This window comes from Drosophila elegans, unplaced genomic scaffold (assembly GCF_018152505.1).
Source record: "Drosophila elegans isolate 14027-0461.03 unplaced genomic scaffold, ASM1815250v1 contig_476, whole genome shotgun sequence".
NCBI classification, from domain to species: domain Eukaryota; kingdom Metazoa; phylum Arthropoda; class Insecta; order Diptera; family Drosophilidae; genus Drosophila; species Drosophila elegans.
The window spans coordinates 1,402,053-1,427,439 of record NW_024545863.1 but is presented as its reverse complement, the minus strand read 5'-3'; the positions used below and the strand labels follow the sequence as shown (position 1 = coordinate 1,427,439).

At 40.0% G+C, this 25,387-nt stretch overlaps 2 protein-coding genes and 1 long non-coding RNA gene across 7 annotated transcripts; 2 read left to right on the top strand and 1 right to left on the bottom strand.

Moving 5' to 3' along the window:
- Nucleotides 1-22,270, top strand: LOC108148732 (zinc finger protein 1-like). Of its 2 annotated transcripts, XM_017275911.2 has the most exons (5): nt 1-507; nt 8,683-8,843; nt 9,116-9,868; nt 20,043-22,008; nt 22,077-22,270. In XM_017275911.2, the coding sequence occupies exons 1-5, from the start codon at nt 414-416 to the stop codon at nt 22,268-22,270; spliced, it is 3,168 nt and encodes a 1,055-aa protein (XP_017131400.1). In that variant the 5' UTR covers nt 1-413. The 2 variants fall into 2 exon arrangements, with proteins under 2 accessions (XP_017131400.1, XP_041565108.1); XM_041709174.1 differs by lacking the exons at nt 1-507; nt 8,683-8,843; nt 9,116-9,868 and adding an exon at nt 19,718-19,796.
- On the bottom strand, nt 9,875-19,756 carry LOC121467558. Of its 4 annotated transcripts, none has more exons than XR_005977607.1 (3): nt 19,681-19,756; nt 16,598-19,607; nt 9,875-16,519 (listed from the first exon to the last, which is right to left on the bottom strand). It is a non-coding gene; the product is annotated as an uncharacterized LOC121467558 (long non-coding RNA). The 4 variants fall into 4 exon arrangements; XR_005977608.1 differs by lacking the exon at nt 19,681-19,756 and having other exon boundaries at nt 16,598-16,772; nt 17,206-19,652; XR_005977609.1 differs by lacking the exon at nt 19,681-19,756 and having other exon boundaries at nt 16,598-17,468; nt 17,527-19,652.
- A 69-nt stretch (nt 22,271-22,339) lies between the features above and the next one.
- On the top strand, nt 22,340-24,982 carry LOC108148733 (forkhead box protein B2-like). Its single transcript, XM_017275912.2, has one exon. The coding sequence runs from the start codon at nt 22,340-22,342 to the stop codon at nt 22,721-22,723; it is 384 nt and encodes a 127-aa protein (XP_017131401.1). The 3' UTR covers nt 22,724-24,982.
- Nucleotides 24,983-25,387: the final 405 nt, after the last annotated feature.

Genomic DNA, 25,387 nt, shown 5'->3' with positions numbered 1-25,387 from the left:
GGCTTGATGCTGCGAAAGTTGTATTTCTGAAATTCAGTTGCATCTCAGACGTCGCGACGGCAGCACACGCGTCGCTCCCCCACAGAGAAAACTCGATGAACATACAGTAGAAAACCACGCAGAGAACGCATATAGCGATTGTAAATCTGAAAAATTATCCCAAAAAATAACAAACAAACGCGAAACTCGCAGCGTTGCCAAAAACAAAATAAAGTGCTTCAAATGTTTAAAAGATAAAGATAATAAACCCAAGGCCCTTTGCCGTTTGCCCAAATGGCCGCCACACGTGTGTGCTCTATAAGAAAGAAATAATAATACAAAACAAAAACCCAGAAGAACCCAAACCCGAAACCTCTCAACACAAAACTATCCGAATCAAAAGTAAAGCAAAAGTGTTACAATAAGCATTCCAAATGTTGTCCTGTTTGGCGCCGTCTTCTTCACGTTTCGGCCCAGAGGATACCATCAATCAGCAGAGCATGCCATCCACAGCCTTCACCATGCAGTGTAAGTGATCTCCAGTCGACGAGATCAGAGATAGTTCATCATCTTCCCCCAATCACCATCATTCATCTCGATCCCGATTCATGATGATTCATCCAGAATTCGATTTCACTATCAGCTAGGCAATGCAATTGAACTTTGTTTAAACTGGGCGGTGTGTGTGTGTGTGTGTGTGTGTTTGCTCAAGTGATTTGCGCGCCAAAGAATCGGGAGCCCCGATCCAAAGATCCAGATCCGAATGCAAGCTTAGCAGTTTCCCAGAAACAGCGCCATCTTGAGCGGTACCAATATGTGTGGTCTTTACCTCAGGGGATCACAAAAGCAAGAAAAAAAATGAAACTGTAGAAAAACAAAATACACATAAAAAACGAGTAAGGATCGTAGCAGGTTTCAAGTTACCTACTCCTACGCAGAGAATGGGTTCTCGTTCTTTAAAAAGGAGAGCGATCTGCACACCGAAAGAAATTTAAAAACCTTTTAATATTAAAATTACTTGTATTTTAACACCAAAATTTTTATTTAAATCTATTTATCTTTAATGATTAAAAAATTTGTATAAACTTAGTGGAACTTTAAACTAGCATTCACCTTAAAAATGTTGGTATTATAATGATATATAGAAAATGGATTCTCGTTCCTTAAAAGGATAGAGTTCAGGACACCGAAAGAAATTTAAAAACCCTTCAATATTAAAATTACTCGGATTTTAATATGACATTTTTAATTTATATATTTTCATTTAAAATGGTACACTTTAAACTTATATTTATAATCAATTTAATCAAAAAATTTCATTACTTAGTCAATATTTCACTTTTTTCAAGAAAGTTTGAGCTATAAAGTTTCAGCAACCCAATTTCCAACCTCCATTGCCACTTGAAATGTTTTGACTTATAAAATGTTCTAAATGAGAATTTATAATAAGAGATTTTTAGCAAAATCACATAATTTAGACATGAAAGCATCCAATCGATCTTGAATAATAGCATTATATTTTTCAACGCTTACGAGAGATATATAGCCACCTCTCTTTTTCTCCTATTTGCCAACCAATTGCAGCCACATTTCAATTTGATTTGTTGGCACCGCCGAAACAGAACCGCTGCCTTGGCAATAATCTCCACCCACCCGAGAACACAGGTAGCTACCCCTAACGCAGAAAACCGCATGCGCAGGCAAACAGGTAGAATACTGCTTGGCCACCTTTTGAGGTATCGCCTCCATTGAAGAACCTGTTTTATGGCCATATTGCTGGTTCGGACCTCAAAGATCTTAATCGAGTGTAAACAAAGCATAAAACTGTCAGTGGCCAGAGCTCATCGGTTTAAATGGAAGGTGTGAAAGACTGGAAATTAATTGAAAATGTTTAGCGAGGAAAACTGGGGATGGCGCAAGTTCTTTTGTGGGAGGAGGGCGGGATAATGTCGACGCCCACGTTTTGTTTTATTCTCCAACTGACAATTGATAAGCCAGCTAAAGAGACGGATTAATTGCACATGTTTGGAAGAGAAAGAAAAAGCGGCAACACCGCAGCCATAAATTATAATTTATTGCTATTTAAGCAGCCTCGTTTCTTGTGGGTGGAACTAAAAGCCCTCGAACAAGATAGTTCGGCTAATCGATCAGACGCCGGAGCACAGGTTGGCCCACTTACTTTGCAGATACAAATACGAATGTATCTATATACTTTCCGGCTGTATTTCCCTGGCCAACTTGATGGCGCTGGGCAGCTGTGTCTGCGATGGATATTAATCGCCGGCTACATACGAAATTCTGTTCTCTTGGCTTTTTGGAAAAGTCGGCGGGGGAAAAACGCCAGCAACTTGTACTAATTTTCCGGCTGCCTCGGCGTGTGTTATGTCGCATTTCGAAATGGCTCCAAAATGCCATAAATCAAACATTTTGCCCTGGCGAAAACCTGTCGCCCGTTATCACCTACGGTTACGCCCCTTTTATACTATATATACAATATATTTATCTATAGACTCGAGGCCACTAAATCAGCGCTAATTTCCACCCATCAAAGTTGTTTAGAATTGAATTTTGTTTAGCCCGAAAATTAAACATTTTATCTGACTTTTGCATCTTTGATTGGTCCTTGGGATGCATAGTATTCCCCTGAAATGGGATTTCCTCCGGTCTAATTAATCATTTTGGGCCCTGTCAGTGGATGTCAGTTTTATATGCTGGTGCTGTCGGTGCTGCCATTTATAACTCCTGGCTCATCCTGCATCTTTCACCGCCGACAGGACTTTCTCCGCTCTCCACGCCAGCTGGTAATCGAAATTAAACAAACTTGGCCCCAAACTATCTGGCAACTGGCATGCAAAGATGATTAATTTTGCCGATGCCTATCTCAAGTGGAGTTCGAGGTACTTGCTTTGACTTTCCCCAAAATCAACACATTTCAGACATTGCCTTTGCCTTTAAATTGCAATTGAGCGAAGGGAAAGGCGTTGGGCAGAAAACAAAAAAGGGATCCTCGACAAACACAAAAAGACAATAAATCAATGAGGGGAAAGTCCTCTTTGATATCCTGCTGCAGATTCCCTTTATACTGTGTTCAACCTGCCGCAGCTTTGGGCAAATTATTTGCCACATTTTACTTTTATTTCGCATTTTGCCCAAAAAGTAAATTGTTTGCCAATATTTTTTGTTGCTCCCTTTTTTTCCTGCTACTGCTGTTGTGCACACAATTGAAACAAAGATAACTTTGAAACAGTTGTAAAGTGAAAATTGCACGGAATGCGCCCGCCTCCTTGGGCTTTCTGCATTTTTTGTGAATATTTTTTCTTATTTATTTAATGCCAGCCGCGCACCACGAGACAACAATTCCCGTGCTACCCCCGTACTGAAAAAAAAAGTGCCAAAAAATCGGCGCAAACAAAAGGGTGCCGGTTGGCCCCAAACCCTTCTACCCCTCCGAAAAAAAGGTGTTGCCAAAGGGCAGGCAAAATTGCAGCGCCAAAAAGGAGGCTCTAAAATAAAGAAGTGGAGTGAGGCCTCAGCAGGCACAATTTAACATGTAAACGATTTTGGTTAACGGGTAACTGGCATTGGGAAAAACTGGAGTGAAAAAGCCAGTGAAAAGGGGGGAAAATAGGGCCTGAGAGGCACTTCCCACTTCCCTTCTGATTGGCGTTCAATTGCAATAAATTTCGCACAATTGCACAATAATTGTTAAAAGTTTTAAATAAGCAAAAATAGTCAACAGCTCTATTGTGGAAACAGCAGCAGAAAAAGTTTCAATTGCATTCGATGGGCTTTATTTCGGAGTTTTTTTCGAGACCTCAACGATGGGGTGTACAATTTATACACGTACCGCGGACGAAGTGAATATCAATTAGCCAAGTTAAGCTGAACTTTGGTTATATTTTCCGAAATAAAGAAGTGTTTTTCACATGGTTAAAATATAATTTTTTTTTAGTTTTGCTTATTAAGTACTAAAGAATTTTATGAACAATACGATAAAGTTATTTGACGAACAAAACAAAGCATATTCATAATTTGTTTACTGAAACTTCATGAACACTCGAAAGTTATTAAAACAAAGTCTACAAATATTGATGAATTGCAATTCCAAGAAAATACTTGTAAATATACTTCAAGAGAAAAAGTATCATATTATTTATCGACTCCTGTAAAAAAAATGCAAATTATGGTGCCCCATAAGTAAATGAATTTCCTATGTTTCTGGGAAATTCGAACTATTAAATTTCGTTATTTTGGAAAAGTTTGTTTAAGTTTTTGTCACACAAATACTGGAAATAAAACTTTTGTTTTGCAGTTCGCAGAAATATATTGACATTTTAATTAACTTTGAAAATGTATCTTCTGCTTTCTTTGAGTGATAAGATGCTAAAATATCTTATGGTTGGCTAGGTTTCTTTTCCACATTTCCTCCACACTTTGAACACCTCTTTGGCATATTTCTCTAATTGCATTCCGCTCGCCAACGCATTGCAACTCCAATTTCAAAACGTAAAACGCCCACATCCCGACATCACACGCATTTCTGCATATTTTTTCAAGGTAAATCGCAGAAATACTTCGCCCCGGGACACATATGTTTTTCCATTCCCTGCAGATACACCTCCTCTATATACATATATATATATATATATACACAGGGTATAGGGGGAAAAAAAGGACAGGGACACGAACACGGACACGGCTCGCTTGGCTATTAAAATTTCACACTCAGCAAAGCAAAATGCTACAAATAAAATAAACGTGGCCGCAGCAACTAGCAACGTGCAACGTGCAACATGCAGCATGCAGCAGCAGCACACAGCATCAGCTTGCTGAACAAACAAATAAAAGCAAAAGGGCAGAAAGGAGAACTCTATTTATAGGATCTCGTCTGGCTCCGAATCTGCACCTTTGCATTTGCCACTTGAAGGGGCACAACGTGGGCACCTTTGTGCCCATTCCAAAAGTGGAGTGTAGACCAGGGCAAAGGTGCTACACAGAGAAAAAATATTATAATTTTGGGTCATACTTTTCAAAGGTGTTTAACTAATTTCCCTATCACAATGAGTATGATAGGGGTTGCTCCTTTAATTCTTTTAAAACCATGTCCTTGTTGCAGATAATTTCTTCATTTCATCGATGAAAGTATTTTTTAAAAACAAAAGTTATATAATAATTAAAAATTAACCTTATATTATTACCATTACTTTAAAAGTACAACCATTTTCATGACTAAAATTAGCACAGAATGATTTTGTTAAGTTTATTCCAATTTGTTTTCAGTGCATTAATCTCTAGGTAGGTAGGACTGCGAAAGAGTATTCCAAATTTAGAGCGATTATCGGGACAACTCCATATGCCGCTCACATGTGTGTTTAAAACCGATTGCCACTTGAGATCGGACCCTCCGTAGAATTCCATTTGTCGATAGAGGGGTTTCCACTCGTTTTGCGACCATATAGTAAACTTTCGCACGTCTGAAACACGAAACAGATCCAAAACAACAGCTGGGACCTGAGCCTTCCCACAGGTTTTCATTTACAAATTAATTGCGACTGTCTGATAGTGTCGTTTTTCAACTGGCAATTAGCTAGCTCTGTACTAAGTGTTTTTGCACTCGCTCATTTGCAGCCAGTTTTCGATGGGGAATTTATATCATAAATATGCTAACCACGTTCATTGACTGCAAATGAGTGCAGGCCTCGGAGGTCTGTTTATAATTAAGTGCTAAAATTTATGTTTATTTGCATTAAATATCATCGAGCCGAGCAGCCCCCCCCTCCCCCTCCCTCTCCACGCCACACCCACCACACCACCAGCAGGCGCCACCTGTCGTCCATTTGTCTGCAACTGCGTCAGCAATCGCTAAACAATTTTCCGGACCCCAAGAATTTTCCTCACCTGACGGCCACGCGGAAAATTGTCGTGACAATCGGCTGTCAGTGAAATATTAAAAAACACTTTGGCCGACTGAAAACGGAGGGGCGGGGGATGGAAACATGAGGACAGTGAGGAAAGTCAGGTGGAAAATGGGAAAGGCGCTCGCTGAGCGCATAAATTAAATAATGAAAATATAATTTTAAAAAGCAAGAAAATGTGGAAAGAGAAATAAATAAATTTGCATTAGCCGGGCTTAGTCGAAATATGTCTGGCTAATAAAAGTTGGCAATAAAAAAAACACATAAAATTAGTGGGTGTATCTTGGGTGTCTTTGCCGCAGATACAAATGTATCTTTCGGCACTGCCTCGGATATTTTGCCATTGATTTACGTCGCCTGCCCATCTACGTATTATTTATAATATTTCGACCTCCCCCTTTGCCCACATCCGCCCCCAATTTTCGCCTATTTTCGGTTGCTCGTCTTATACCGCCGCACAGGTGAACCAATAGCACAAGCAACAGCAAACACTTGACATCGTTCCAGCAGATTTCCTCCCAGCAGATTGTGTTTGCCGGCGTTTTGTTTTGTTTTTGGCAAACCTGTGGCCACCCATAAATTTTCTCCTAAATCCAAAAAAATAAAAAAATTATAGTGCTCCCAATAAAAAATTTGGCAACTGTCAAAGCAGCAGATTCTTTGATTTTATTTTAATATCTTTACTTTGTTAAGCTTTTGGGAAATATTTAATTTACTATATACTAATCAAGGTAATCAAATTTTATCCACATTTTGAATATAAATCTTTTATTTTGTTATATAAATATAGAGGTGCCCCAGTAATCTAGGAAACTAATAGAAATTTGCTTAAACCTGAAATTTATTCAGTTGGATTTCATAACCTATTGTTTTTCCTGCATATTTTACCCCTCAGCTTTCAGTTCCTAGCCAATTTTTGTTTTATAGATTAAAAATACCTTCTCCTTTGAACAAGTCAAATGTTTGGGACTCTCTCTTCCGATTTTTTTTTGCCCCACACCTAACACACTATCAATCAACTTCAATTGGTTCGCGTTAAGCGCAAAATAGTTGAAAGCCCTGGGAAGAACTGAACTGAAAGATGAGACCAACATATAAAAATACACAAATAAACGCTCGAGTTCCGCAGAAACAAATACAAGAAATTCCTTTTCATTTCGTTTCGCAGCGCATAAATTGAAATTAATTTGCGGGACACTTTCAATATTTCAATACCGTTACGGCGACGGGGTGAAAAAATAAAAGTGTAAAAGCGATTGCGTTAATAATTCCTCACTCGAGTCGAATCGAGTCGAGTCGAGACGAGTCGGTTATGAAGAATTGATTGGGCTAAATGAGCTGGTGACACACTTGTTGAGCTTCACGTTTTTCCCCATGAGCATTTTCCTTTGGGGCATTATGTTGATGAAACAAAATGTTGGGCCATAAAAAAGTGTTGTCGTTTTACAACTTTCAATAAAAAATGTCATTAGGCAGGGCGAGCGAAATAAATTCTTGGACACGGAATTATTAACTCTGCGATCTGTTAACTATATATATTTAGAGATATACATATATCTACGTGTGTCATCTGTTGGTCCCTTAATGGCTTTTAATGGCTTCTTAAGTGATAAGGTGGGAGGCATCGACAATATCATCTAATGATCATCATTTATAATTCTTTTTTGATCGGAGCCCGCATCGAAGTCAATTAAGATTGCAACTATTGAAAGTGAAAACGTGCAATGAACTTTCGTAGATTGCGCTTGATTGCCCCGACACATCCCTCAGATACAGATACTTCTGGCAGAAAGGTGGCGATAAAACAGGGTTCATTCATTCCGCTGCCCGTATGTGAGTATCTGAGTATCTGAGTATCTGGGTATCTGTCTTCGTCTGCCGCCAGTTAATTGGCTTAAATTAAGGTAGCGATCAAATGGCAACAGAGAACAAAGACTCGCTTTGTTGGGCACTCTACTATATAAGAAAAAACAAACAGCCAGTCCAGAGAACAGAAAAACTCCATTTTGTGAAGTATTCTACCTTCTCAGATACAGATACAAAGTTTCAGAGCAAGAGTCAGCGTAAGAGTGAGAGTGAGAGGGCAATTGAGTGACCCTCGGGGGAACAAAGCAATCTTCTGGGGCCTCTTCCCTCTCTTTCTCCCCTTTGTTGCCCGTCGCTTTCTTGGCTGCCATGGTTGAACGCTTTTTTCAACTGATTAAGTCAACTCTTCTCTTTCAAGTGTGCGTGTGTTCTTTAATTCTTCCACTTCTTGTTCTCCTCCGGTTCTTTTTTCCGTTTCTGTTTTCTTTCGGTTTCTTTGGCGGATCGAAAGAAACCATGAGATCATCGTCTCTCCGGATTTCAGCCTTGCGTGAAGGCCTGCGAAGTTGATTTGCCACGAAATTAAGTCGATCCACCAGAGTCCCTCAAAGCACAGAACAAAAATATTGAGAGTTATAATTAAGTAGTTACGTTTTCATATAATTTTACCCAAAAAATAACACAAGATTAATTGTGAGAAAAGAAATTTTCCAGAATTTTAGTGTATTTTTTTTACAAATAATTTACAAATAATTATTCTTTGATTGTAAAAAAAATTTTGCTTTAAAAAAGATTATCTTAAATTCTTATTAAAACCCCCGAATTTCTCTATGTGGACTCTGCAGCACCTCAACCATTCCTTTTGTGAGTGGGGCTCACAGTCCATACTTCTCATTTGGTTTTCAAGTTTCTTTCGCATATTTTATGGTTCTTAAACGATCTGGCAGTTAATTTGTTTTCTTCCCCCATTTTTTCTTCACAGTTCCCTCGCTGGCCTCCACTTTGCTCCACAACCAGTCGCCGAAGCACAGCAGTCCGGGATCCAGCGGGATCCAGGGTGCCCATCCCAACCAGCCAGGTGCAGCTGCAGATGCCTTTTTGGTCAACTGCACCCAGTGTCACAAGCGCTTCACAGAGTTTCAGGTGAATTTTCTAACATAGTTAATGTAGTTTTATAAAGAGTTTGCCAAGAAATTATTTTATATAACTTATAAAATCTTGAAGGTAATTACTAATTCAGATGAACGTAATCTGTTAAGAATATTACCAAGAAATTCCTATTAAAGGTTAAGGCAAGCTTATCAAAAAATCAGATAGCTTAATCATATATTTGAAATATGAATTTTCAAACCAAGTGTATAAAAATTATATAATAAATCCCAGTTAATATATTTTTATTATTATTTTGTATATAGTCTCTTAGCGAGCACATTGCCAGCGAACATCCCCATGACAAACTGAATTGCGGAGCTGCTCAACCTGAAAGCGATGCCGAGGATGAGCAGAGCAACCTGAGCGGTAGCAGTAGGCGGTACGCGAAATCGCCGGCTACCAGCAATAACAACAATAACATTAGCAGCAACACCAATGCCAACAGCAATACTCAGTCGAGTAATAACAACAACAGTGAGCTGGCCAAGAATCACAATAGTACGATTAAAATGTCGCCAATGTGCTCACCTGTATCGCTGACACCTGGTGACCTTTTCGCCCAACTGCCACACCCACCAGCCCATCTGCCCGCTCACCTGCACGCCCAATTCATGGCGGCCGCCGCCTCTCTGGCCATGCAATCCGCCCGATCCGCCAGTTCCCCTAGCCAGCAGCAGCAGCAGCAGCAGCATCAGCAACAATTGCAGCAGCAACATCAGCAACTGCAACACCACCACCACCAGCAGCAGCAGCAGCAGCAGCAACAACAGATGGGCCTGCAATTGCTGCCACCTCAATTGCCCGGCAGCAACAGCAGTGTGGGCAGTAACTCTGCCTACGATCTGGATCTGAGTGCCCCGCGATCCACCTCAAGTCCGGGCTCCACAACTGGTGATCTGAGTGGCGCCTATCCCTGCATGCAGTGCACCGCATCCTTTGCAAATCGGGAGCAGCTCGAACAGCACGAGCAACTGCACTCGCCCTGCGGACAAACCGCGATTACTAATGTCTCACAGGTGAGTTTGAATTTATATTAGTAAAGTTCCCATGAAAAACTATGTGTTTTAGTCAGTTTTTGGTAAAAAAATAATAGTCAAGAACTACAACTTTTAAGCTTTAGCTGTCCTAAAATATTTTAAAAGTCATATTATTCGAAGCAAATGCCTAAATTAATAATTTCAACAAATAGACAAAACCCGCTATATTTTTTATTTAAAGATTAAATACTTATTTTTAGTCTCCATATAAATTAATTACATCAAGTTTGCAAACTTCTTTTTATGAGAAAAGTAAAGCAAACAAATTAAAGAAACCAAAAGAAAATAAAAATACTTTTACATTAAATGATTTATTAACTAATTCTTAAATTGATTATAGTAAAATTTACATTAACCAATTCTTGAATTATGTTCTTTCAATTTATAAACATAAAATACATTTATTTAAAAGGCGTGTTTCCAAATATTTCTAAGAAATATCTACATGCCAGAAAAATTGCTATTGCTATAATAATAATATTTATGAAAACCCCTCTTTAAAACTACTCCCTCGAAGATAATCAGAACAAAAACCCCTGTCACCAGTGACTAAACCTGAATAATGCTGTGAGAGGATATGAGTTCTTGGAAGAGCTGATAGCAGAGTTACTTGTTCTTCTTTTAAGTCTTACGTGTTAAGGTTCGTGGACTGTTACTCATGCATAATCAGACTCCGACTTGGAACAAAAAATGTAAAAAATAAGGTTGGGAGAGGGAGGGGGAGGGGTCGGTACTTGGGGGGCACTTGATCTTTGAACACATCACGGCGCGTACAATGCGTGGGCTTTGTTCTCGGCTAACGGGAAATGAGCTAACCGATAACGGGACAGCGGTGCCAAGTACAGAATCCAATTCAATCCTATCCCATTCGAGAGTCTCGAGATCCCCAGGCAAACCTTATGCATATTTCCTGTTGACAAATCGTGTAAATCCCCTAACCAAAAAAAAAAATGCAGATAAATTTTAATTTAATAACAACATTAATTTTGTTTTGAAAGCGACTGCGAGACTGACTCAGAGCTCATTAATTTTATTTCATTTGAGAATAAATATATTTCATCAAGTTGAATAGTTTTATGTAACAAATATCATATCGTTCATTACTTTTTTATACATTTTTTTTCTGTGCAAGCATTACAATACTGCTAAAGAAACGTTTAAGAAACGAACCTTATTTTTATCGCCTAGCGCCTGCCTGCCTGCATTCAACTTTTGTTTTATCGGTCTGAAGCAACAACAACAACAACAGCGGTACAACTATGATAAGAGGCATAAAAATAAAACGTAGGCGTTCACCGAACTAAAGGAAAAAATAGTAAAAACGAAAATTCCCCAATGACGACGACGGAGAAAAACAATTGGGGGTGTTATCAGAAGGGGGCATAAATGTATATGTAAAAAAAAAACGTATATAAAAATATGGGGGATACTGTCAGTCACACGCTCATAACTCCCAATTGTGCAGTTGTTGTTTCTTATATTTTTTTTCTAAGGCCTGCTATTGTGATAAGGCATTAAAATAAATGTTGCTACAGGCAAGTGGAACCTGATAACACCTAACCACACGCCTCCGCCCACTTGTTTTTTTTTTCTTTATGCCTTCGTTTTTTCTCTTGTCCTTCGTCGCCATCTTTTGCCATATATGGTAGGCTGTAAAAAAAAAAAAAAACGGAGAACCCAAGCCTGTTTCAGACGTCACACACGCGATAAGGAGAAAGTCAGGGGATGGGTCAGGGGTCAGGGGTCAGGGGTCTAAGAGAAAAGTGAGGGACAACAGTATCCACAGACTGGTTCACCTTGGAGCTACCCAGCGGCTATTAAAGCCACATAAATTATAATTTTGTTGCACTCCCCCAGTACACAAATACAGAAAAGCGCCCCCGACCAAAACTTTTGGTCCAACCCCCTCCGTTGGTCATAAATTCATATGGCTAGTTTGTTGTTGTTTTTCGTGTATGGTGTTCTTTTTTTTGGGGCGGGGGCTCATCTTTTACCTTCCCTATATGTGAGCACAAGTGAAATGAAAAAGTTTGACACCACCCCGAAAAAATATGAGATGAGATTTCTGATTTTTTCGGGAAACAGTGGAACATTTTCAAAAGACTTGATACTGAAACATAAAAATATGTATTATATTCAAAAAAAATCAATCGTTATGAAGATAGCTTTAACGTTTACTTATTTTCTTTTAACTTGATTAATTTATTATGTTATCCATTCAAGCATCGAATATATTATATAACTTCATATGGTGTTCCACAAAAATTAAACAATTTTCCTTGACCATTTCCACATTGACAGCCACTGTACAATCTCGCTTCCTTTACTTGTTTTTGGCTTTTTTTAGGACTGCCTGTCGGTTATTAATATTTACCTAAGCTGCGATGATTGCCAGCCTGGCAAAAAGCTAATAAAGTTGGCCAAACTCGAACGCTGAGTAGCAGGTTTATGAGTTGCAACTCCTTTTTTATACCTTTTGGGCGGGTGCCCGGTTTCGGGTGCATATAATTTACGGCTTTGTTAATGACATTTAAACATTTAAACACATGCGAAAAGGCCAAAATGGCAACAACCGCATTGACACATGGCCAAATAGGCAAACTACTCGCCCCGAAACTCCGTACGAACACAGACCAATTATAATTGATGTGGCACATTGCATTTATTTAATATTGTTGGCCAATGGCTTTACACGTGTTCGCCGTATTAAATTATTATGTGTGAAAACAATTAATTATGCAGCAAACAAAAACAGTGCCAGAAATAACAATAATGCCGCCGTCGCCAGTGAGACAAATGGCTCATTATGGAAATCAGGCTGTCGACTCACAAAAGTAGGCAACAAAATGCCTTTTTCCCCCCGTTTTATTGAAAAAGCATTAAAACGGGGGGACAGGGGATATCAATCCGTATTGGTGGCCAACATTGTTGATGCAACATTTAACATTTGTTGTTAAGGTCAACATCATTAACCAGGGAAAGAGTCAAAAAAGGGGCAGACGGTCGAGCAAATGGCAGGCCATAAATTATGGGCAAAAGCAAAACAGAAAAAAAAACAAAAAAAAGCACGGAGGTCCTGGCCAACTTTCAACAGAAAAAGTGCAGCAATTAAATATTTGCTTAACTGCAAACGCACATGGCTGCAACTTTTTGGCCACAACTCATTTGGTGGGTTGGTTTGCTGCTTTTCCACTTCCGGTTGCCACCTTTTTGGCCGCCACAAAATGGAGCAGGGCAGACAATTCAAATTGAAAAATTATATGCACTTTAGGTGTAGTCCTGCGAATCCTGCGAGTCCTGCGAGTTCACAACCACATGGGTCGTCGTCTTTTCGGCGCCGCTTGACGAACCGAGCGAGTGAAAAATTAATAGCAATTTATTTCAAGCCCCTTTCGCTCAACCCTTTTACTTGTTTGTCTACCCACTTTTAAATAGGTTTTTTTATGTATTTCTGCGGACACTGTAAGGTCAAAGGTGAAGGGGAACGGGTATTTACTGCTGTTGAAAGTTTCAAAATTATTCGCAATTAAAGCAAACAAATTAAAAAACTTTCTCAATGCGGCGATTTAAACAAAACGAAGTTACAATTTATTGTCAGTGGGTTTTAAATAACATATAAAGTATCATAATTAATTGGAAAATATTTCACTATATGACGATAATAAGTAAGAGTAAACATAAAAGCAAACTAATGCCTTTTGAATTATTTTTCAATGACTGTAATTAGTTGACAAAAAAATAATTTCTGCTCACAATATTGAAGCATCTCCATTTCCACTTTAGGTTCTTAAAAGAAAACCCCTGTCTTAAGATCATTTCTTATGTTTCCCATTCCCCTTAACACATCATCATCATCATCATCATTGGGAGTTCCTGTTTCCTTAAGGATATCCCCTCCTGGTTTTCCCAGTTTTCACCTGCACTTTTCCACATGTCAGCCGGTCGACTATAATTTAAACTTCTTGTCCCTTACTTTCGGTTTTCTTGGTTCATTCTTTCATTTTTAAGTTACTCCTGATTTATATCAACTTTCACCGTGAGGGCCATAAATTATGTGGCTCCGCTTGTGGCGCAGATTCTCACATGGAAATTCCTCAGACGATATCTCCCTCGACTGCTCTGAATTTTCCTCGCTGCAAGTCCCGTGGGTTTTTTCACTTGTGACGTTTATTGTGCGGTTGTTACTTGATATGTTTAATGAGAAATGCTCTGCTGCGAAGGGAGAAAGGGAATTGAAAAGTTGGCGGTAAAGTATATGGTACTATAGTACTTGAGCACTTGACATTTCATTGGGCAGTCTGATTGTGAGAAGAGATTGCACTTGAAGATGACTCCTGAGAAAAGTTTCTAGATAACTAACAAATTGCAGTTGTAAATGATTTCAATGGAAATTCTTAAATGGACATTTAATGATTAAACATTTTCAAGATTTTTTTGTTTTTATAAAACCTAAAAGACTTAAGATCAATTATTAAAAACTATTGCGCAAATAATTAAAAGGAAATAGTGAATCAAATTCAATTCCTGAGACACTCGTATATTAAAAACAATTCCAGCTAAAAGTGATAACGACTTAAACTGTCACGAAGGTCTTAAAAAAAAAAAAAACAGACAAAATTAAAAAAAAATATATATTTCTCTGAAAAGATAACTATTAAAAAGCTCAAGTTGCACTGAAACAAGTTTGATAAAGATGTTTTGAATATACAAAAGTAAGCGTAGCAGCTGCCAGATTTAAAAATCTTAATTATCCACGACACGTTTCTTAATTTCCCAAGACTCGGGCCTTTATAAAGAGTGATAAATTTAATTTATTCCGCGGCATCGTCTAATTTATGTTTTCCTAATACGCAACTAATTTCGCAGGTCTCTTGTCGGCGGGAAAATTCAGGGCATCATCATCATTGAGAAAAACGTTTTATTTATAAACAATTAAATTTGATTTGTCGCTGCGTTGGCGAATGAAAATCGAAAACGAAACCGAAACAGAAACAGAATTTCAGTTCAAAAAGTTTTCCCAGAGCCCGCGATGAACTCGAGATGATTTATGGAAAATTAATAATTTTAAATCCCAACGCTGCTGCAGATATTTTTTGTAGTCTGCACAAAGCCAACTGGCCATAAAATATTGAGAAATGCGGCAGCAAAGTGACCGCAATGGCTAAAAGTATTTCCCTGTTAACGGCGCGTGTTAATCAATTTCCCAATGGAATTAATGCAGAGATGATCGCGCCGAGGAAAGTTAATGAACCCGCCCAGCAATACGTAATAAAATCACTCATTGTTCTAGCGCAATATTAATAACAAATTAACCGATCTGAAGTCCAGGCCGAAGCTGAACCTCCGTATTATCAGGTTTTTCATTCCCAGGCGCGATTTGTGGCGATAACGATAACCCCCACTAACCTTTTTGATTCCACGAGGTACTACAATTAGTTCTCTCTCCGTCTCCGCTTAAAAGGTACGTCAATGGCCCGACTTGGGGATTCATTCATTTGAAAACCCTAATCACTCGTAGTCCACATTCTTTCAGCTCTATTTTCCTGTGCGTCGGCAGCTGCGATGCGATAAGCGACAAAAATTGGGTCGCGTATTTCGCTATAAGGCAGTTAGAGATCAGACATCATTATGTTCGTCGTATTTTTCACTCGCATCCTCTCTTTCGTTTCATCTTTTTGCGCTAAACATTTCTTTGTGGCGTCGTTAATAATTTTTGTTTTTTTTTTTTTCGCCTGACCTCAAAAAGAATCACATAGAATAAAACAAAAACAGAAGCAGAAAACTTTGAGCTTGTCGCTTGTTGTTATTTTTGTTTACGCATTTCGTCAGGCGACAGGTGCGCCACTATATCTATCAGATACAATATAGACAAGTCTGTGTGGACAAACAAAATACAGTGCGTTTCGAAACTTAAAGGTTCTTATATATATTTCTAAAATATTTGGTCTTTTACTTGCAATACAAAGTTTAGTTTAAAAATGAATCTACCGATTTGTTGATATTTTGATAACGTTTTCAAAACTAAATTGGCAAGATTTTAATTTTATTTTTAAATCCCAAACTGAAGTATTCTGCTCTAAACTATAACATATTTCCACAAAATCTATACATCCTCGAGCACCACTGTATCCATACATAATATTCTCCCACCTCGACATCGCATGGTATTTTGTCAGCATTGTTTGCTTGCCTTTGGGGTTGACACTTTGAAAGCCGAACGATCTCCCTTTGGTCGATCATCTTTTACGGCCAATTATGCGCGCTATTATGGCCAAATTCCCATGTCACTCACTGCATAAAGCATTTGTTCAGCGAGCAATCGTGAAATACGTTCACAAATTAGCTCTCTGTCTGCGACAAGACATTATCTTTGCTGATCTCGTTCGTTTGATTTGTCTACGATTTTGGGGCTTGGGGTTTGGGCATTTTTGGCCTGGTCCAAACAGGCGCCCACCTACGTTGCGTTATAATTATAGCCAAAAGGCTTGTCGCCTGCAATTAGCCAGGCTGAAATGCAACCGCTGGACCATCCGCACATGAGATGCTCGGTACAATTAAACTTGACGAGCGCTTTGAAGACAAGATGCCGCTGTGTGTGGTCGCTAGTTTCCGGTTCGATTTTTGGGAACTCTGAGACCGATAAGTTGGTTGATAAGCAGCCAGCCTCCCGCTGTCTTCAATATTTGTAATATTTATTTTTGTACTCACCTGATCGAGGTTATCTGCAAACACTAGAGATAGGCAGGGCAGGGGTTAGTTATTGTGTTCGCTGACTAATCCGTACTTTCCATCCTAGTTCTCGACCCTGATCTGCTTTGTTTACGAGCACACGCGCCTTTTAGGAATCGATTGAGTAAGCAGATAGTGCGTTCTTATCAGCGCTCTGAAATACCACGAATATTAGTGGAACTTTAAGGTGAATAGTGAAAGTACACGGAGGAAAAATAGGACTAGATTATAAATATACAAATAAGTTCGTTACAAGCGTTAATGAATTAAATACTCAAAATTGTTGTTCCCATGCAATCGAACAATTGAAACTAGATGCGTAACTTTTGCTGGGGTTTCGGCTTGAAGGACCAAATGGTGCTGCCTAAGGTCAAATCTTGTTTAAGAATTCCATAAGTCGTATACTTTTTTCGCGTGTACTCTTCTCAATCGCTTCATCCTCTTACATTTCGAACAGTTCAGATGAAATTTAATTAATTAAGCAGCTAGCAACATGTGGTGAAGGAGGGAAACGAGCGGTACGGACGGACGTAGTACGCACGTACGCGTGGCTTATCGACAATAATGCCACCGAGGTTAGACTGTACCTTGAACACTCGAGTGGTTTTAGCTTCCATTTCCATGTGCGCGGCCCATTCGCTTAGTGGAATCAATCAATTTTCAACTTTGGCTCGAGTGGCTCCCCTGAAATACACTTGAGTCATGCACACAGTCCCTCCGTTTGTCCATAAGTTCACCCATCCATCCATCAGTCCATCAGTTAACCCCCGGGGGCGGGCATCTTCATGGGGCTTTGTTAAAGGTAGCTTCAATTGGCATTTCCGCTCATCGCAAATATAATAATAGCAAACTGTAACAACAAAAGCGCATAAGAAGAATCCGGCTGACGCATCACAAATGGAACTTACCTTTTGTAAACGTGTGCACTATAGGTACATACATATATATAAAGTATCTGTACATAGTATCTGTGTGAGTGGTGTAGTATCTCACGGCTGCCATTTTCATTTCCATTTCGTTTGCGCTGCGCCTCGTTTTACATTTAATTGATAACGCCGACGACAACAAAGCGCGTTCATTGTGGAGCTGCGGTTTAATGTCCGCTCTGGGAGGTGTGTACAGTGGGTCTTCGATAGTTGGATCTGGTTATTCGATTTATAAATTACTTAAGATTTTCATTTATTGTGTTAAGGTTGTTTATGCTTAAGAGTATAGAGATTTTGTGATTATAAATATAAAATCTAAAGAACATTTTCCCAATATCTATTAATTTTACCAACGCTTTTTAAAGTACTAGTTTTGGATACAATACGAATAGGTTTTTCGGTTAGATCGGCTTACAAAAATTTTTCATCGAAACGCATTACTACTGTTCCATTTCTAGGTTCTGTGGTTCTACGATTTCTAGGTAGGCGTATTGCGGTTTACAACCAAACAACCTGATTAAGAGCGTTAGAGAGGAACGGAGATAGCCTGACTTCACGATGGCTTCAGAGATAACGGGTTTTTCGTGTGAGTGTGTGCGTGTGGGAGTGAGCCAGCAGGTGGCCATTATGCAGCTATGTATGTATTTATCGCACTCACTCACCTGACGAACAAATGGCCGCCAGAAAATGGGGTTTCTCTCAACAACGGTAGTTCGGGGATGACGTCACAGGTGGAATAACAACGGAAACGGAAATTGTTATTGCTGTCGAAATAAAAAACGAAGCAGGAGAAAAGCATTTTCCGTTTGTTTTTTACCAGCAGCAGCAGCAGCACAAACACATTAGGAGGCCCGCGCTATAAATGTATTATTTTTCCACAACACGCTTAAAACAATAAACACCGTGTCACGTTGGCGAACAAACTAATTACAATACATTATAATAGTTTTGGAGTGATCTCATCTCGAGAGTCGGTAAATTGGTTATGCGTTGATGATAATGACTAATGGCGCAAAGCGCGTTAATTGAAACTCATGAGTAACTGTAACCTTAAATGAGGAGTCAAAGTCAAAAAAAAGTACAGTGGAACTAATAAACAGTTACCATTTTCGATGAATCATTTAAATTGCTATGGTAAATGTCTGTTTTCCAAGTACAGTGATAACGATCTGGAATGTCATGAACTTATGAAGAAACAATAATAAATGGAAAATGCTGGAAGCGAAGGTGAAACAGCAATAAATGGAAAGTTCAACGGCTGAACGGTAAACAACCCACTCGATAGAAAGTAATTGGGCGGGGTGGGAGGGGCACAACAACACGTGTTGCCATCTGTCCGCCAAAGTACCGCAAATCTTTCAACGCAGCCGCTAAGTGGAATAGTAGGAGACGGGAAAGCGGGAGAAGCGGCGCTGCACTTTCGTTTTCAATTCCATTTCCACCTTTAACCAAAAACAAAAAGCGCCTGCATTTGATGTGTTCAATTTGTTGCCAAACAAATCAAAGCACAGACAAAAGCGCCCCCCCAAAATTTGATTAGCATCAGCTGTTGAAACATATTGATGTGATGCGCCCTGTTGCACTTTGTTTTGTTTATTTCAGGTCGTTTTGTTGATTTGTTTTTGTATCGCAATTTTCCAATTGAAGTTAAATTTTATTGGAAGGCGCACAGCTGAGTGCAGCTTGCTCTTCTTCCTCTCCCTTGCTGTGGGGTCATTTTGTGTGCTTCTCTCACCTTTTGTTGTTGCTATTTACTGTCACTCCACCATCACTGGAAACCGCGCCATCTCTTTCTCGCATACCGCGTCTCTCTTTGGTCCTCTTTTTCACTTTATTCTTTGCGTTTGTTCGTGCTGTGCGCGTTTCGCTTCGCGCATCTTTTAATTCTAGTTTTCAATTAAAGTTACTGAGTATTTTTATTCGAAATCGTTTGCACAATTCACCAAATATCAAAATATCACAAATACCCGTTTTTACGATTCGGAAACACACAAGAAAGAAAAAAATGGCTCGTTTTCGGCGGTCGCTTTTGATTTGGCCCGCTTTGTGGTCGCCTTTCTTGCCTTGAAACAAATTAGAAAGCCATTAAATTTAAAACAAATAAATACGCGTGTTGTTTTAAACAGTTTTTATTACCTGTGCGTTGGTGTTCCGTTTTTTTTTCTCACTTTGCGTGGCCCCATAATACAGCAACAACTAAGACAACAATGTCAGCTGCTGCTTTTCTCCTTTCTACGTCTTCGTTGGAAAAGGTAACCGGGAAAACAAAAGATCGTAGAATGAGAGACGGGACAGCAAAAGCTGTAAATCTAAAGATGGTTGTGTGGATAACAATACTATCGATATATTACACTCTAAAAAAAACTACTAACATTAGCATATTCAAAATTACTTAATTGGCATCCCCCTTTTTTTAAACAAGGCAATTTGTAAATTACCAATAACTCTTATTTAAATTAAGTACCTACTATATTTATATCCTATCTGTTCTTTTATAGACCTGCCGAATTTGCCACAAGGCGTTTGCGAATGTCTACCGCCTTCAGAGGCACATGATCAGTCACGACGAGAGTGCGCTCCTGCGGAAATTTAAGTGCAAGGAGTGCGATAAGGCCTTCAAATTCAAGCACCACCTTAAGGAGCACGTGAGGATCCATTCCGGCGAGAAGCCCTTCGGATGCGATAATTGCGGCAAAAGATTCTCGCACTCGGGCAGCTTTTCCTCGCACATGACCTCGAAGAAGTGCATCAGTATGGGTCTGAAGTTGAACAACAATCGTGCTTTACTGAAGAGACTAGAAAAAAGTCCCGGCTCTGGATCGACGGGATCGCGCCGATCTCCCTCTGACCATGGAAAAGGAAAGTTGTCGGAACAGCAGCCATCGCTGCCGGGACTGCCCAATCCAATGATCTATTTCGCCAGCGATGCCCAGGGACAAGGTGGAAATTCGGCGCCTGCGCCCTTCCAGCCTTTCAACCCCACCAACTACATGAATGCCGCTCTTCTGGCCTTCCCCCATAACTTTATGGCTGCTGCGGCAGGAGTTCATCCGTATAGCATCCAGAGATTGCTGCAACTGTCGGCTGCTGGTCACCAGCATAGGGAGGAGGAGCGAGAGCAGCAGCAGCAGGAGGAGGAGGAGACCCCCGATGAACCCAAACTGGTAATGGACATCGACGAGCCCGAGGTAAAGCAAAGAGTTCCCACACCTGAAGTCGCAGAAGAAGCAGCTCCCATCAAGCGGGAAGCCAGCAGGGAAGCCTCGCCAGCTCCAGAAAGTTACCAGTCATCCCCCCAAGCGATCAAACAGGAACAGGAGCCTCTAAGTGTGGTACAAGAAGTTCAATCTCCCGTGGAAGAAGCGCCACAAGTAGAACAACCCGCTGATCTACGTTGCAGTCGCTGCTCCAAACAGTTTAATCACCCCACGGAGTTAGTGCAACACGAGAAGGTCCTTTGTGGCTTGATTAAGGAGGAGATGGAACAGCATTTCCAGCAGCAGCAACAACAACAAGGCAATTCCTTTGCCCTGGCCTCTGCCAGCGAGGAAGATGAGGAAGACGAGGAAATGGAAGAGGAGCCTCGGCAGGAAAGTGGCGAAAGGAAAGTCCGTGTGCGAACGGCCATCAATGAAGAGCAGCAGCAGCATTTGAAGCAGCACTACTCCCTAAATTCGCGACCGAGTCGAGAAGAGTTCCGTATGATTGCCGCCCGCCTTCAGCTGGATCCCCGTGTGGTCCAAGTCTGGTTCCAGAACAATCGCTCCAGGGAGCGAAAGATGCAAAGTTTCCAGAGCAATCAAGCCGCCACACCAGTGGCCAATGAGTCGCAGACATCTCAAACCCGGGAAGATCAACCACTGGATTTGTCTGTGAAACGGGATCCTTTAACACCCAAAAGTTCACCTCCTTACATAGCTCCTGGCTCGGGAGAACCAGCAAACCCCGAAGCCATCAATCTGAGCAGGAAGTTCTCCACATCCGCATCGATGTCCCCAGCCTCGATTTCACCCTCATCCGCGGCAGCCATGTACTTCGGAGCTGTTCCGCCGCCTTCGCCTCCAAATAGCCAACTGGAGGCCACTCCTCGCAGTGGTCAGGCCTTTCCGGGATTACCCTACATGCTGCCCATGCCGTTGCCCATGGAGGCGCTGTTTAAAATGCGTCCGGGTGGAGAGTACGCCCCTAACCATCCCCTGATGAACAGTATTAAGCTGCCCGATTACCGGGGCACCAGTCTGAGTCCCGGTGGATCGGAGAAGCGATCGTGGCGGGACGATGACTCGCGCATCTCGCACGAGGATGAGTTTGGAGGAGGTGGCTTAATGCCACCAAAGCCCAGGAGGGGCAAGGCGGAAACCCACGGCCATGCGGGCGATCCCGATCTGCCCTACGTGTGCGATCAGTGCGACAAGGCCTTCGCCAAGCAGAGCTCCTTGGCGCGTCATAAGTACGAGCATTCCGGTGAGTAAACTTAGATCGTATACTGTTGAAGCCTTTACTAACTATAGTATTCTCCTCCGTTTCAACAGGTCAACGACCCTACCAGTGCATGGACTGCCCCAAGGCCTTCAAGCACAAACATCACCTCACGGAGCACAAGCGTCTGCACAGCGGGGAAAAGCCCTTCCAGTGCTCCAAGTGCCTGAAACGATTCTCACACTCGGGCAGCTACAGCCAGCACATGAACCACCGGTATTCCTACTGCAAGCCCTACAGGGAATAGGTAAGCGACACCTCAGTGCCGCCCACCTGCCAACCAGGAGCAACAGTTCCCTCCCAACCGCCGGCGACGATGGCCAACAATCGTGGGCGTCGTCGGGCTCAGGTTCAGGCGGGGAATCCCACTTATCCGCCGCATCATCAGCATCCCCACCATCAACATTTGGCGGCCATGGCCGCCTTTCAACAGCAGCACCAGCAACAGCAGCAGCATCATAGACTACCGTGGAACGGAGCTGGTGTGATGCTGCCGCCACCCAATCAACAGCAACATCGTCCGCCAGCTCCACATCCACCTCCATTACTTTCGGGAGCGGGATTTGGTCAGCCTCCGTCGGCGCAGTACTTTCACCATCATGCGGGATTGCTGCCTCCACCGCCGCCGCCTTTGCCGCAGACCACGCCCACGTCCACGCCCGCCTTCGACTTCTTTAATGCCAAAATGTTTCCAAATTAAGCTAAGCCAGCACTTACAGGCTGTACTTAAAAAACAGACGAACAGAAAATCTCAAAATGTGCAGGAACACACAGAACAACACCCCCAAAAAAAATTGCACTTTAGACAGAGTCAGTGTCAAAAACGAAGAGAGAAATATTTTTTATAGCCATTTAACCAGAAAAATGAGAAAACGTAGTTAAAAAAAACCTTTCGTATGAGCGAATTTATTATTTTTACAATGTTGAAACCACTTTGTTTTTAGTATTTTATTAATTTACCTTACCGCCTAAGTTCGAGATAAGGGCTAAATATTTTTGCTTGGCCCCGACTCGTTTAAAGATATCGTTTTATCTATTTTTTTATGCATTAATGTTTTAGTTTTAGGAGCTGGAGATACCAGTACCAAGTACTGCAGAATACTCAAAACTCAAATCGTTAAGAGCCCACTCCTAAATGGAATAAATGTATATTTTATACGATTATGTATTCTTTTAAGTTGTAACTTTTAGTTTCGGTTAAGCGTTTAAAGCCAATGCAAAGCCGCTTGAAAGGAATTTTCCACCCACAACCTCCGGACCAAACTGAAAAGCAAAGAAAACAAAGAAAGTACTAGCAGACAATACCGAGACAAGACCAGAGATACAAAAGTATTAAGCAGCGAAACTGTATTAAAGCCACCACATTGTAAAGTCCACGCCCACACCGCCCCCATTCGTATATAGTTTATGTTAAATGGAAAACCCACCGCTTGCCGCGCGTTTCAAGCTCTCTTACTTAAGGAAAAAAATCTTTCTCGAACTACGCTTTAAATTTCCCTCTTAAAAACCCATTCGCGAAATGAGCACAAAACACCTACAAGATCATTCCATTTGGCCAGAGCCGCGCCCCAAAAAAAAGGTGCAACTCATGCATTTAAGGCCTCCGGCTGCCGCTTGCCACTCGACAACCCACTAAATCTAAAATCTAAATCTAATGCTAAACTAAAAATAATGCTAACTAATATTTAATATATACGAAACGAATACAAAAACTTAATTTGGCCTTATTAAAGATTATTTAACGATTAAAAAACGTTTCAGAATATTCAAAAAAAATACTAGCATGTAATAATGAAAAGAAAACCTTTGGAAAAGTCTCACGAAAAATCTATTAGCAAAATTCCATGTGCGTATTAAATGTAAAAATCAAAAACGGAAAACGGAAAACCAAAAGACCCTATTAACTATCGAAATGTTTGCCATGACAATAAATTTATGACTAAATAATTGATAATGCTTTCGATTTCTGAGCTAGCCAAAAAACCAAAGAATCAAATCAACTTTCAATTATAATCGTTTCTTACTCAGCCACAAACTATAATTAGTTAAAGAACAAACAACAAGGTTTCCAGAACAACGAACATTTCTTTTTTGATGTTTAACTTGTCCAAGGAATTTTCGCCCATGATTTTTTTTTTGCTTTTCCAGACACAAAAACAAAAACGAGAACAACAACTCACAAAAAAATGCATTTAATACTTAATTAATTTTTATATATTTGTATTTTTAATGAAGTAGAGAACGGAGTGCATGGTCGATGTCGATCATAAGTATATATGTGTAAATACATATATTTTTTGTAAATTATTTCGCAAGAACAAAAGCTAGAGAATCCAAAACCAAAAGCAAAACAAACGCAAACTGTTATACTCGAGTTGAAATTCTTCAGATTTCAAATACAGCCAGCACACGTTAGCATAAATTTAACAATAATTACTATTACATCCATAAATACTTAGCCTAGTTAAAAAAAAAAACCCTTAACAACAACAGAATGTTAACTTAAACACTAAAAAAAGAAAAACTTATTTTTAAGCGCAAATTTGCACTCTAGGGCCTTATATGAAATACACTACACTACATAACACTCACGTACATAAACATAAACAATTGTTAGTTATTTAAATACGATACACACTTAATTGGAGGACGATCGTTTTAATGTGTTCCAAACTCCGAAACTCCATCTTTTCTATTGTCCTACCCCCAAACTCTCTGTTAAAGTTGTTCACCTCACTTTATGTGTAAATATGCGGAGCAGGAAGTACAGTATACTTGTATTATTTGTTTAATTTTTTATGTCCAACAATAGCGATCCTAAGTTAAGAACCTCGTTGAAACGGCATCGAATGTTAATTTTATTGCTCGACAGAGAACACCAAAAATCCGCTAAAAACATCCAAAACAAATAACCAAAAAATATTGAGAGATGATTCAAGTAACTTATATTTCAAATATTACGCATAAACGTATTTTAATCAAAGTAAGCCAAACGATTCAATGGATAAAAACGCATTCATATAAATGAATAAAACCTTTTTGTCTTGATAAATTTACAAAACAATTATTATAATTATTAAATTTACAATGTGAAAATAATAAAACAAAAAAATTATTAAAATTTAAATACATTTTTTATTAGAGTGACCGGTTTTGGGAAAGTAAAAAAAAAGTATAAATATAGATTTAAAAGACTACACGGCGCGTACATACAAATTTGATGAATCAAATTATTAAATTATTTTCAAATTTTTCCGCATTTGAAATATAAAAAAAGTGTGACCACGTTTTAGTAGAGTGAGAAAGAGTAATCGATAGTTATGACGATACCAATCGATATTACTATAATGCCTTATCGAATAAG

Coding starts and splice junctions, on each gene's coding strand:
- LOC108148732 (XM_017275911.2), top strand. CDS start 414: ATGTTGTCCTGTTTGGCGCCGTCTTCTTCACGTTTCGGCCCAGAGGAT. Junction 508..8,682: donor CACAGCCTTCACCATGCAGT/GTAAGTGATCTC, acceptor TTTTCTTCACAG/TTCCCTCGCTGGCCTCCACT. Junction 22,009..22,076: donor TCATAAGTACGAGCATTCCG/GTGAGTAAACTT, acceptor CCGTTTCAACAG/GTCAACGACCCTACCAGTGC.
- LOC108148733 (XM_017275912.2), top strand. CDS start 22,340: ATGGCCAACAATCGTGGGCGTCGTCGGGCTCAGGTTCAGGCGGGGAAT.